The 12,564-nt window shown below is 40.8% G+C and overlaps 1 protein-coding gene across 3 annotated transcripts in view; it reads left to right on the top strand.

The window, feature by feature from the left end:
* Positions 1–12,564, top strand: part of cfap70 (cilia and flagella associated protein 70) — an 86,881-nt gene that overhangs the window by 12,876 nt on the left and 61,441 nt on the right. The window contains exons 5-8 of one of the 3 annotated variants that reach the window (XM_063057471.1): positions 103–185; positions 3,491–3,667; positions 7,241–7,414; positions 10,698–10,792. In XM_063057471.1, coding sequence (XP_062913541.1) covers positions 103–185; positions 3,491–3,667; positions 7,241–7,414; positions 10,698–10,792 — 529 coding nt within the window. Of the gene's footprint in view, positions 1–102; positions 186–3,377; positions 3,668–7,240; positions 7,415–10,697; positions 10,793–12,564 lie in introns of those variants that run through there. The other 2 variants (XM_063057469.1, XM_063057470.1) reach the window with 2 other exon arrangements.

Here is a 12,564-nt window from a genome sequence, read left to right as displayed (position 1 = left end):
GTGGGTGACATCAGCAGAAATGTCAATGACATGATTTATCTATTCAATAAATCTGATTACACATAACATGTAAGAGCTGATGTTCAATTTTCTCATCCTTAGGAGAATGTACGTTTACAAAGACTGTTATAATCCACCCTTTAGGCGGAGCTCCTTTAGAACAAACTATATCGGATGAAATTAAGGTAATCAGTAAAATACTAGCTTTGTGGTGTCTGGACCTGTGGTTGCATGGGCTTGGTGTGAGTTTGTCACATCTAAATTACATGCCAAGATTGATTCCATTTTATTTTTCTGCTATAATATAACAGTTGTAGGACAACTGAGTGGCTTGCTCAGCCATTTCAGAGTAAACCACATTGTCTAGAGGCACATATGGGCCTGACAAGGTGAGGATGGCATGTTTTCTTACCCAAGGATATTAGTGAACCAATAGTGTTTAAACAAAAACAACTCCATGGTCATTTGTTATTGGTAAAATTATGTTAGGATTTGAAATAAAATTCTTGGTTTGTATTGAAGAATTGCAAACTTACATTTTTTGGACTATTAGTTTAAACCTCTAGGCTATTAGTTCAGTCATCCTGATATGTGGTGGGCACAATTTGGTCAGGCACATCTTGTTAGTCATAAACAGTTTTTAGTTAAGTTTAATAATATTATCAAGTTAGTTTGGTGGATAAGAGAGGAAGTTACAGTACAGAATATACTTTTGTGAAATGCTCCTATTAGCAATACAGTTTCATTGGAAGTCCCAATATGTGCAAATCCACTAGTCCGATGGAGGCAGGTTCTTTGAAGTTGTCATGGCTGAGTGGGTGGGGGAATGGGGGGAAGGTAGCCTCTAACAACCAAGTCCAGCTCCCGGCCTTCACTTGTGGCTTAGCTACTAAGCCTGGCAGAACTGTTTCCACTGACAAGAGCAAAGGCAGATTACTGGTGCCTTAAAACCATTGACTCTGGGTAGATGGGGCTTGTCCGCCGTAGTTGGCAGCTCATCTATGAGAAGGAAAACTCTGATCTCAAACCTTTGCTGCCTTGCGGCTATACCCACTCATGGGGAAGGCTTTGGAAGTAAACCCAAAGAAAAATCTGGAGTCCCTAAGGCAGTCCTATGTGGAGTCAAATGCTGACTAGTCTTGCAGTGCCACTGGTGACAAACTATATCAGTTTCTGCCGTCCTTTGGATTCATCAGCTGTGTGGAGAGGGGGAGCATGCTGCATGGGCAACATCATGCTCTCCATTTTGTATGGCCCTGGATTGTGTATATGTAGACTGCCAGGATACAACATTCATGGTTAACCCTGACCACAGGAGGCCTCAAGAATGGATGTGGTCTGTACTAAGGTTGGAGGACTGTTTGTCTCTGTCTGTGAGTGTTGATGGGAGGGAGGAAAGGAGCTTGTTTTGATTCTCATAAACTTCCTCATCTCCCCTCAATCTTTGTTTTAAAGGAAACAACTAACTGAGTTCAATCTCTCCTCAAAATTCTCCGGCTTTGGTAATATCATAATGTATCCTCACTGCTCTCTATCAAACTACGGACATTCACCCTGCAAAAACTCATTTCAGGGAGGTAGCGCCCCCACCCCCCGCAACCCCTTATCCCCACTCCCCCCCCCCCACCCCGGTCGACCTCCAAGGGTGTATGAAATACTTTGTTTAGTGATTTTGTCTAATCTGTAAACCAAGTTGGGTATATGCAGAAAATGTGACATTAAAATATGTACTTATATTATCATGTTTATTCTATTATAACTTTAAGCAAGTCTACAGGGAGTGTGGCCTCATCACGTAGGACATCAATAGCGTAGCTCCTGGGCAACTAGCCAGCTAGTTTAAATCAGGGTCCCCAACCTTTTTTGCACCGCGGATTGGTTTAATATTGACAATATTCTTGCAGACCGGCCGACCCAGGGTGGGGCGGACGGTGTTAAACACGACCGGAATATAGGTGATAAGTCAACTGTAAGTCACTTGTAAGTGGCTAATACACTCAATTTCGTTTCTAAAGGGGTTTATCTAACGAATTTAATATTAAACACACTGTGTATATTTTTCTCGCATGAATGTAGTGATAAGTCAATTATAACAGTGGTCCCAAACCTCCGGGCCGCGAAGAATGCAGCAGTACAGCGGTAGCCAGAACGCACCCAGCACATCTTTAAGAAAAAAGCCAAAATAAACAAGCTAATTAATTAGGTGCCGCCTGGCACATAAATGTCGGCCCAAATCAGAGACGACGCAATCGACAATCGCCTCTGATCTGGGCCGACATTTACGTGCCGGGTGGCACCTAATTAATTAGCTTGTTTATTTCGGCTTTCTTCTTAAAGATGTGCTGGGTGCGTTCCGGCCACCACTGTATTCTTTGCGGCCCGGAGGTTGGGGACCACTGAATTATAAGTCATTTATAAGTCAATAGCATCGTAACATTTTAAGTAACATTTGGATATTAAACACACAGCGCATATTTTCCTCATATGAACATATAAAATCTTTGCAACACACCAATATCACTGAATCAGTGGGAGCCCTGGGCTTGTTTTCCTGCAACAACACGGTCCTATCGAGGGGTGATGGGAGACAGCGATACTCAAAGGGGTTTCCTTATGTCCAGTCTATTCCGCAGTTTAGTTTTCGTAGCATTCATTGCAGAAAACACCACTTCGCAGAAATATGTTGGAAATGGAAGCAACGTTTTCAGTGCTTTCGTGGCAATCTCAGGATATTCAGCCTTGACTTTGATCCAGAATGCTGGCAGGGATGTTATGTCAAACATACTTTTCAGCCCGCCGTCATCTGCAAGCTGGAGGAGTTGACCTTTTCCCTGAACTGACATGGATGATCCACTGGGGACATTCACAAATGGGTCACGGGCCCATTCCTTTGCACGTCTCGGGTCACTGATGACCTCGCGTGCGTTAAAATTCAACAGTGCGTGACAGGGAATGAGGAAAGGTACAGCTGACTCAAATCGTTTCATATCGCCAAATCATATTGGTTGGGGACCACTCTTAGCATGAAGAGAGACTAATCAGGATGCTCACTCTGCCTCTCCCTCTCCCTCTCAAAAAAATCTATTCCAGGATATTGTATATAATTTCCCGGTGTCAGGGAGCCACTATCGCTATGCGGGAGACTCCCGGAACTTCCGGGAGAGGTGGGACATCTGAATCTATTACATCACTGCTGTAACATAGTGACTCAGGCTAACCAAGCACTATTTAGCTGTGACCTAACTAAATGATTGAAAACAGATATCTTGACCACCTTGGTTCCAGAGTAGCTCATAGGGAATTCCCATGTGATTGGAAAGAATAAGGGAAAAAAAATCCATCAACCTTACCACCATCAAGTTTGGAAGTTTGATCTTAGAATCTAATGAGCTGTTTATGTGCACTAATTTGTTAAAATATAAAGTAAGTATAATTAGTAGTATAACTTTGTAATATTTGCACTTTACCAGTTGCTATGTTTTATATGCAGGCTTTCCTGGAAGTTACTGTGTCTGTCCCAGAGCCTTTACTTTCTGAAGCTCAATTAGAAGCATCTAATTTGCTGAGGATCACTGCAGAGTCTGCTTATTCAGTTCCCGAGAGCTGGAATCCCACAGGACCACAATTTAATTATATAGTTACATTATTTCTTCCAGCAGCTACTCAGGTAAACAGAGAACCCTATTTTCCAGGAAAGTACCTTGCATAGATTATAAATGGCACTGGAATAGTTCACTCATTTAGTATTTACTCACAAAATAAGCTGCCTTCCACCATTTTACCATATTAACATGTCCTTCTGCCTCATTCATTTAATCTGGTCAATCTAATACCTTTGTGAGTCACCTCAACCACTTCACATAGTAGCACAATTTATTTCCTCACCACTCTCTAAATAATGGTTTAGGGAGATTATACAGCTTAATACATAAGTAAGGAGTTGGTGTAGAAAGAAGGACAGAAGATTTTTGGATCATTGGATTCTCTTCAAGGGAAGGTGGAACCTGTACAGAATGGATGGTTTGCACCTGAATTGGATGGAGACTAATATCTTAGTGGGAAGGTTTGTTAAACTAGAGTTGCAGTGGGAAGGGATCCAGAGTGCCAGAACAGTTAGTGGAGAGGTGAGGAGGTACATGTTGATAAGACTTCAGACAAAGTTAGGAATCAGAAGGCTGAGTATGGTGCAATTAGTGTCCTGAGCTGCATGACTTTCAATGCAAGAAGTATCGTAGGAAAGGCGGATGAAGATGAGGTAGCCAGTTTACAAACAGAGGTAATCAACAGGAGAGGCTGCTGGTAGGGCAAAATTGCAGTCAATGGGATGAGTCCCAGCAAAAGGGGCAGACAAAATCGGAAAGTGTGAATGCAGCACTGAACTTGTTATATTTGAATGCACACAGCATACAAAAGAAGGTAGATGAACTTGTAGCACAGTTGCAGATTGGCATGCATGATGTTGTAGGCATCACTGAATCATGTCTGAAATATTGTAGCTGGGAGCTGAATGTCCAAGGGTACACATTTTATCAAAAGGACAGTCAGGAAGGCAGAAAGGGTGGTGTTAACCCGTAGGTAAAATATGAAATCAAATCATTGGAAAGAGGTAACATAAGGTCAGAAGCTGTTGAATCATTGCGGATAGAGCTAGGGAACTGCAAGGGTAGAAAAAAAAACCCTGATGGGAATTGTATACAGACCTCAAAACAGTAGTAAGGTCTATAAATTATAACAGGAGATAGAAAATGTAAGCCAAAGAGGAAAAGTTACAGCAGTAATGAGGGATTTCAATATGCAGGTACGTTGGAAAAACCAGGTCGGTGCTGGACTCCAAGAGGAGCACTTTCTAGAATGCCAATGAGATGGCTTTTTAGAGCAGCTCGTGGTTGAGCCCACTAGGGGATCAGCTATTCTGGATTGGCTGTTGTACAATGAACCAGAATTGATTAGAGACCTTCAAGTAAAAGAACCCTCAAGGGCAAGTGATCATAATATGATCGAATTCACCCTGAAATTTGGGAAGGAGAAGCTAAAGGCAGATGTATCCATATTACAGTGGAGTGAATGGAATTACAGAGGTATGAGAGAGGAATTGGCCAGAATTGATTGGAAAAGAACACTGTCAGGGATGATGACAGAGCTGCAATGGTTGGAATTTCTGGAAGCAATTCAGAAAGCACAGGATATATAGGGTACATCCCAAAGAGGAAGGAGTACTCTAAAGGCAAGATGACACAACTGTGGCTAACAAGAGAAGTGAAACCCAACATAAAAGCCAAAGAGAGGGCATATAATAGAACAAATATTAGTGGGAAGACAGAGGATCAGGAAGCTTTTACAAACCAACAGAAGGAAACTAAAAAGTCTTTAAGAAAGTAAAGATGGAATACAAAAGTAAGCTCGCCAATAATGTTAAAGAGAATACCAGAAGTTTCTTTAGATACATAATGTGTAAAAAATAAGATGAGAGTGGATATTGGACCACTGGAAAATGATAGTGGAGAGGTAGTAATGGGAGACAAGGAAGTGGTGGATGAACTGAATAAGTATTTTGCATCAGACTTCACTGTGGAAGACACTAGTGGAATGGTGGAAGTTCCAGGTGTCAGTGGTCATGAAGCGTGTGAAGTTACCATTGCAAGAGAGGACATTCTTGGGAAACTGAAAGGTCTGAAGGTAGATAAGTAACCTGCATCAGATAGTGTACACTTCAGGATTTTGAAGGAGGCGGCTGAAGAGATTGGGGAGGTGTTAGTAATGATCTTTCAAGAATCACTAGATTCCCGAATAGTTCTGAAAGACTGGAAAATTGCAAATGTCACTCTTCAAGAAGGGGGAGAGGCAGAAGAAAGGAAACTATAGGCTAGTCAGTCTGACCTCAGTGGTTGGGAAGATGTTGGAGTCGATTATTAAGGATGAGGTCTCTGGGTACTTGGAGGCGCATGATAAAATTGGCCATGTTCAGCATAGTTTCCTCAAGGGAAAATCTTCCCTGACAAAACTGTTGGAATTCTTTGAAGAAATAACAAGCACAATAGACAAAGGAGAATTGGTTGATGTTGTGTACTTGGATTTTCAGAAGGCCTTTGACAAGGTGCCAAACATGAGGCTGCTTAACAAGTTTCGAGCCAATGGTATTACAGGAAAGATTCTAGCATGGATAAAACAGTGGCTGATTGGCAGGAGGCTAAGAGTGGGAGCCTTTTCTGGTTGGCTACCAGTGACTAGTGGTGTTCCACAGGGGTCTGATTCTGATTGGGACTGATTCCTTTTACTTTATATGTTAATAATTTGGATGATGGAATTGATGGCTTTGTTGCAAAGTTTGCAGACGATATAAAGATAGGTGGAGGGGCAGGTAGTTTTGAGGAAGTAGAGAGGCTACAGAAGGACTTAGGCAGATGAGGAGAATGGGCAAAGAAATGGCAGATGGAATACAGCATCAGGAGTATTGTGAGCATACTCGTTTGGAGTATTGTGAGCAGTTTTGGGCCCTTTATCTTAGAAAGGATGTGCTGAAACTGGAGAGGGTTCAAAGGAAGTTCACGAAAATGATTCCAGGATTTGGTGACATCATATGAAGAGCGTTTAATAGCTCTGGGCCTGTATTCAGTAGAATTCAGAAGAATGAGGGGTGACCTCATTGAATCCAATCGCATGGTGAAAGACCTTGATAGAGTGGATGAGGAGAGGATGTTTCCTATGGTGGGAGCATCTAAGACCAGAGGATGACAGCCTCAGAATAGAGGGGTGTCCTTTTAGAACGGAGATGAGGAGGAAGTTCTTTAGCCAGAGAGTGGTGAATCTGTGGAGTTGTTTGCCACAGGCAGCTATAGAGACCAGGTCTTTATGTCTGTTTAAGGCAGAGGTTGATAGATTCTTGATTTGTCAGAGCATGAAGGGTTATAGGAGGTTGGGGCTGAGAGAAAAATTGGATCAGCCATGATGAAATGGCCGAGCAGACTCGATGGGCCATATGGCCTAATTCTGCTTCTATACCCTTGGTCTTCTGTATTATTTTTGTTACAATAAAACCAAAATTATGCATAAAATTCTTGTATGATTTAACCAAAACTTTATTGGTGTTTAGCATTTTTATTATTTTTTAAAAATTCAAATCCCCTTAAAATGTTCAACTAATCATATTAAATTCAAAAACCATTAATTCCCTAAATATCTCACCAGTTCAAAGTTATCTGAAATGGCATTATTTAATTATGTCAACTGAATTTTATTTCAGAAGGTGATTTTTTCTAATGGGATTTTGAAAGCTGCAGGAGAAAAGGAGCCCATTATAAGATCAAAGAGATGGCCAATAAGCAACATTGTTGCATCTGGGGCTCAGGATATTCCAGATTCCTTCATTGAGGTTTGTCCATATGAAGATGAAGACGGGGAACTAAACAGCAAAGAGGTAAGACATAAGGCAGGCAATGTAATATACAAAGATCGGTGCTGAAATCACTGTTGTCAGCCATTCATATGAATGTACTCAGAACTCAGAAATACAATTTCAAAATTTGTGGATGTCAGCAAATTATGAGGTTTATGACTGCATGAAAGTAAAGGAAAAGGTTCATAAATACAGAACAAGGATAAGGGACAAATGACCTACTAGTAGATAATTGTGAGGTAGTATATTTATTAAGAAGAATAAGGTTATCACATACTTACTGGAAAATAACCCGCTAAGTTGCTTAGTGGAGCAAAAAGATCTAGTGTAAAGATTGAAATGCATCTAAAAGTAACAGCGCCACATGAAGTACAGCATTGAGATTAATTTCTAGAGTTATAAAAAAAGATGTTACAGATTAAACAACACACACAAAATGCTGGAGGAACTCAGCAGGCCAGGCAGCATCCATGGAAAAGAAAACTGTCAGCGTTTTGAGCCGAGTCCCTTCATCAGGACTGGGATAAAAAGATGAGGAGTCAGAGTAAGAAAGCGTGGGGGGGAGGGGGGGAAACACAAACTGATAGGTGAAACCTGGAGGAGGAGGGAGGGGTGAAGTAAGGAGCTGGGAAGTTGATTGGTGAAAAAGATACAGGGCTGGAGAAGGGTGTTTCTGATAGGAGAAGACAGAAGGCCATTGAAGAAGGAAAAGTGGGAGGAGCACCAGAGGGAGATGATGGGCAGGTAAGGAGATAAGGTGAGAGAGGGAAACAGAAATGGGAAATGGTGAAGGAGAGTGGGTGGGTTCAAGAAATCGATGATCATGCCATCAGGTTGGAGGCTACCCAGACGGAATATAAGGTGTTGCTCCTCCAACCTGTGTGTGGCCTCATCTGAACAGAAGAGGAGGCCATGGATTGATATGTCGGAATGGGAATGGGAAGCGGAATTAAAATGGGTGGGCACTGGGTGATCTCAGCGAAGCGATCTCCAATCAACGTCGGGTCTCACCGATATACAGGAGACCACACCAGGAGCACTAGATACAGTAAATAGCCCCAACAGACTCACAGGTGAAGTGTCGCCTCACCTGGAGGGACTGTTTGGGGCCCTGAATGTTAGTGAGGGAGGAGCTGTAGGGGCAGGATAGGTGCCAGGAAGGAGATCAGTGGGGAGGGACCAATAGATAAGGGAGTTGCATAGGAAGCGATCTCTGTGGAAAGCAGAAAGTTGCGGCGGGGGTGAGGAAAAGATGTGCTTGGTGATGGGATCTTGTTGGAGATGACAGAAGTTAAAGAGAATTATGTGCTGGATGCAGAGGCTTGTGGGGTGGTAGGTAAGGACAAGAGCAACCCTATCCCTGGTGGGATGGCGGAGGATAGGGGTGAAAGCAGATGTGCGCCAAATGTAAGAGATGCAGTTGAGGGCAGCCTTGATGGTGGAGAAAGGGAAGTCCCTTTCTTTGAAGAAGGAGCTTAGTTCTGGAATGAAAAGCCTCATCCTGAGAGTAAATGTGGTGGAGATAGGTAAATTCAGAGAAGTGGATGGCATTTTTACAAGTAATGAAGTGGGAAGAGGTATAGTGCAGGTAGCTGTGAGAGTCCATGGATTTATAATATGTATCCGTCAAAAAGCTGTCTCCAGAGTTAGAGGCAGAGAGGTCAAGAAAGGGGAGGGAGGTGACAGAAATGGACCAGCTAAATTTGAGGGCAGGGCAGAAGTTGGAGGCAAAGATGATGAAGTCGATGAGCTCCACTTGGGTGCAGGAAGCAGCTCCAAAGTTAGAGATTAAGCTAATTGATTCTGCTGCGTAGGATCGCTGCCACTTCCCTGAGGGTTGATTCAATAATTCTTGTTATAAATAAATGCAGATTGCTGGAGAGCTGTAACATCCTTCAAATTCCTTTAAATGTGATAATAGCTGGCTGACCTTGCATCTCTCTATTTACCTTGTGCAGAATTAGAACATTAAGATGTTGGAGAGAACTTTGTTTATGCTGCAAAGAGGTTATGACATTTTCAGTTTGAGTTTCATTGCAACTGGATTTAGGGTCGAATATAGTGAGTGAATAGGGTTAGCTGTACCTCCCCTTTGGAAAGAATTGGATCCAGCTCTTTGCAAAGTCATGTACTCAGGATAATAAGTTGATTTGAAATACAATCTTTTTAGCAGTCTAGTTTTGCAGCAAGTGCAGCAAGTTTTTCAATGTGTTTCCCGTTACTCTCCTGCTGATAGCCCCACCTGTGTCTCGTGCAGAACTCAAAGCTGATTGCACCTTCCAGTAAGCTGCTGTTTATGCTCTGCGTTCTCTAAGTCTGTTTCAGACCACATATTCCTATTATGGCATAATGTAAAAAGTACATCTACAACGTGTTGTGTACTATAGTACGGTTTCATTTTCTGAACTCTAGGCTGGGAGTGCAAGATCAAGCTGAGGATGTTCTTCACCATCCTTTTTTTTAACGATTCTTCCATGGCCTAACTAGGTTGCATTTCTTGTGTATCTGGAAAAATAGGTATGTGTATGCTTGAGGCAGAGGAGAAAAGTAAGGGGTAAACTGTCTGCACCTCGCATGTCACTATTGGCCAAATCCAAAAAATCAAATAGTATAACACCAGACAGCAGCCCAAAGTTGTTCTGCAATGAAATTGACATTCTATACTTAGAAACTGAGGTAGATATTTCTTTTATTCTCTGTAAATCCATCACTGCTATTGCTCAAGCTGGAATAATGATGCAAATTGAATTAAAAATTGCATTTTAAAGCTCCCCTCAACTTATTATCAATTGTTCCTTATCAAAAGTTGGACTGATCAAGTTTGCTGATCTCGCTTTGCCACTTGTTTGTAAACAACAGTCAAATGAGCTTTTGAAGATATAGAAACAGGAGAAAATCTGCAGATGCTGGAAATCCAAGCAACACACACAAAATGCTGGAGGAACTCAGCAGGCCAGGCAGCATCTATGGAAAAGGGTAAAGTTGACGTCTCAGCCCAAAATGTCTTTTCCATAGATGCTGCCTGGCCTGCTGCATTTCTCCAGCATTTTGTGTGTCTTGAAGATACAGGGCCCAATTGAAAACAACAAAGCTACCTGAAGGAATGTACTTGAAAAGATGGTCATACTTTAACCAAGCACAACCAGCTGATTGAATTGTTGAATATAGTTTAAGTAGCAACATTACAGATGACACCTGTAGTAACACTGGGTGGTATTTACCAATATGGCTTCATCTGATACAGATTTGTTCCTGATAGAACAAAAGACATCTGAGAATTTTATATCTTTCAATTATTATCCAGGACTGGGCATTTAGAACGGAGGCAGAAAATTTGAAGAAGCGTGTCACATGGAACATTGAGCAACGCTGCTTTATGGAGCCTGAGGCTTTGTCGAGGTAACTACTGTATCTTATATAAATATTAGTATAAACAGGAATTGGGTTGAATAACCATTTGTATTACGTTTTATTGTTTCTGGACTCTGGAGTTGAATCCAGGCAAAACTGATAGGAATTAAAGTCTCTGCTGTCAGCATGAAATCACATCTTAGTTTTTGAAAAGAACTGTCTTTGTGGCTTTTAAGATTTCTGTTGTATGAAGTGGAAGAGTTGAACTGCTAGAGTAATTTTCAATTTTTCTGAGGGTAGTGATTAAAAAATTCACAAAAATGTTTTTCACTCAATGAAAAGCTATGTATAATTGAAATTCTAACTTCCAGACCACAATTACGTTAGTATTTTGTAGGGGCTTGTCAACATCTATAGAATATATTGTGTTTTCACAATCTCTCCCTCTGGAGAGAAAAATGAAAGTATGTGCCTGCCATGCTTCTGATTGTATAACTGAAATTAAAAATTTATCTTGGAGATTCTTATTTTGTATGGTGAAATTTCTGAATGCAGGATGGTATCATTTCAATTTTTTTTAAAGTACAGACTTTGGAAACCAATAATTCCCTTTCCATGATTGGATCTTAGGCAGGAGAAGTCTTAATTTTGTTGGAGCAGAATCCTGAAACTGTGCAACAAAGTATATTTGATTTATATATTTTAGGTATTTACAAGTGTGTATTTCTTTTTAGCTGAGAGTCTACCTAAGATAAAGTGAGTTTTAAGTTTTTATTATGCTTTATGCCTTCAAGAATCCTTTGAACCATGTTCAGGTAAAAGATTTAAGTTACATGATTAGCAAATTATTCCAATTCAGTATGCAATGTGCTCATTTGCATTCATGGCTTAATTTATGCCAATGGCAAAAAAGGGAGTGATAGCAGCAATTGCAGGCACTCTCAAATGCCAAAGTATGTAGTGTTGTCCGTCTGTGTGCAATACTGATTTGATGCCAAATTTATCATTTGCCTAATCTTTCAGATGATATTACCAGGATAGGTCACACTACCTCCACTATGTAATCATTGAACAGGAGAACTATTAAAGCACAGAAGGCCATTCAACCCATCAGCTGTGTTGAGTTACTGTCGAGCAATCTATTCCTTTTCAGCAGAACACAATCTGCTGGAGGAACTCAGCAGGCCAAGCAGCATCTATGGATGAACGGAACTGTTTTGTGTTGAAATCCTATATCAGAACTACTTATTTTCATTTTCTAGTTCCAGACCTGTTGACCTCATTAATTATTTTCCCTCAAGTGTCTATCTAATTCCCTTTAGAAAACTCTGAATCATTGTTTCCACCATTCTTTAAGGCTGTGAGATTATAACTAATCCAAGTAAAAATATTTTTTCCTCACTAAATCCAAATCTTTGGCTCATTACTTTAAATCTACAAAGAAGTGGGTTCCTCTCTGTTTACTCGTTATAAATGTGTATTGTACCTCCAGCAAGTATTCTCTCATCTTCCTCCAGTCTAACATTTTTCCTGAAGTTTTTAATTCCTGAAACCATCCTAATAAATATCTGTACTTTTTCTAATATCTTTAAATACTTCCAGAATTGTGTTTCCAGAAATAGACTCAATACTTTGTAGCTAAACCAGTGTTTTGTAACTTAGAAGTATGGTAAATTGAGATTAATTTATGGAAAGCTAGTTGAAATAACCTATAGTCTAGTTTTGCTTGACGTTGTTACAATTTACTGCATAAGTAGAGATTGTGTCTTCAGTTCAAGGCTTTGGTGAAATAGTGTTCGTTCGTGTTCGTCCATCGTCGA

The sequence above is a fragment of the Mobula hypostoma genome, chromosome 9, assembly GCF_963921235.1.
Source record: "Mobula hypostoma chromosome 9, sMobHyp1.1, whole genome shotgun sequence".
Classification (NCBI taxonomy): Eukaryota; Metazoa; Chordata; class Chondrichthyes; order Myliobatiformes; family Myliobatidae; genus Mobula; species Mobula hypostoma.
Note: the sequence above shows the minus strand (reverse complement) of the source record. Positions and strands in the feature narration are given on the sequence as shown.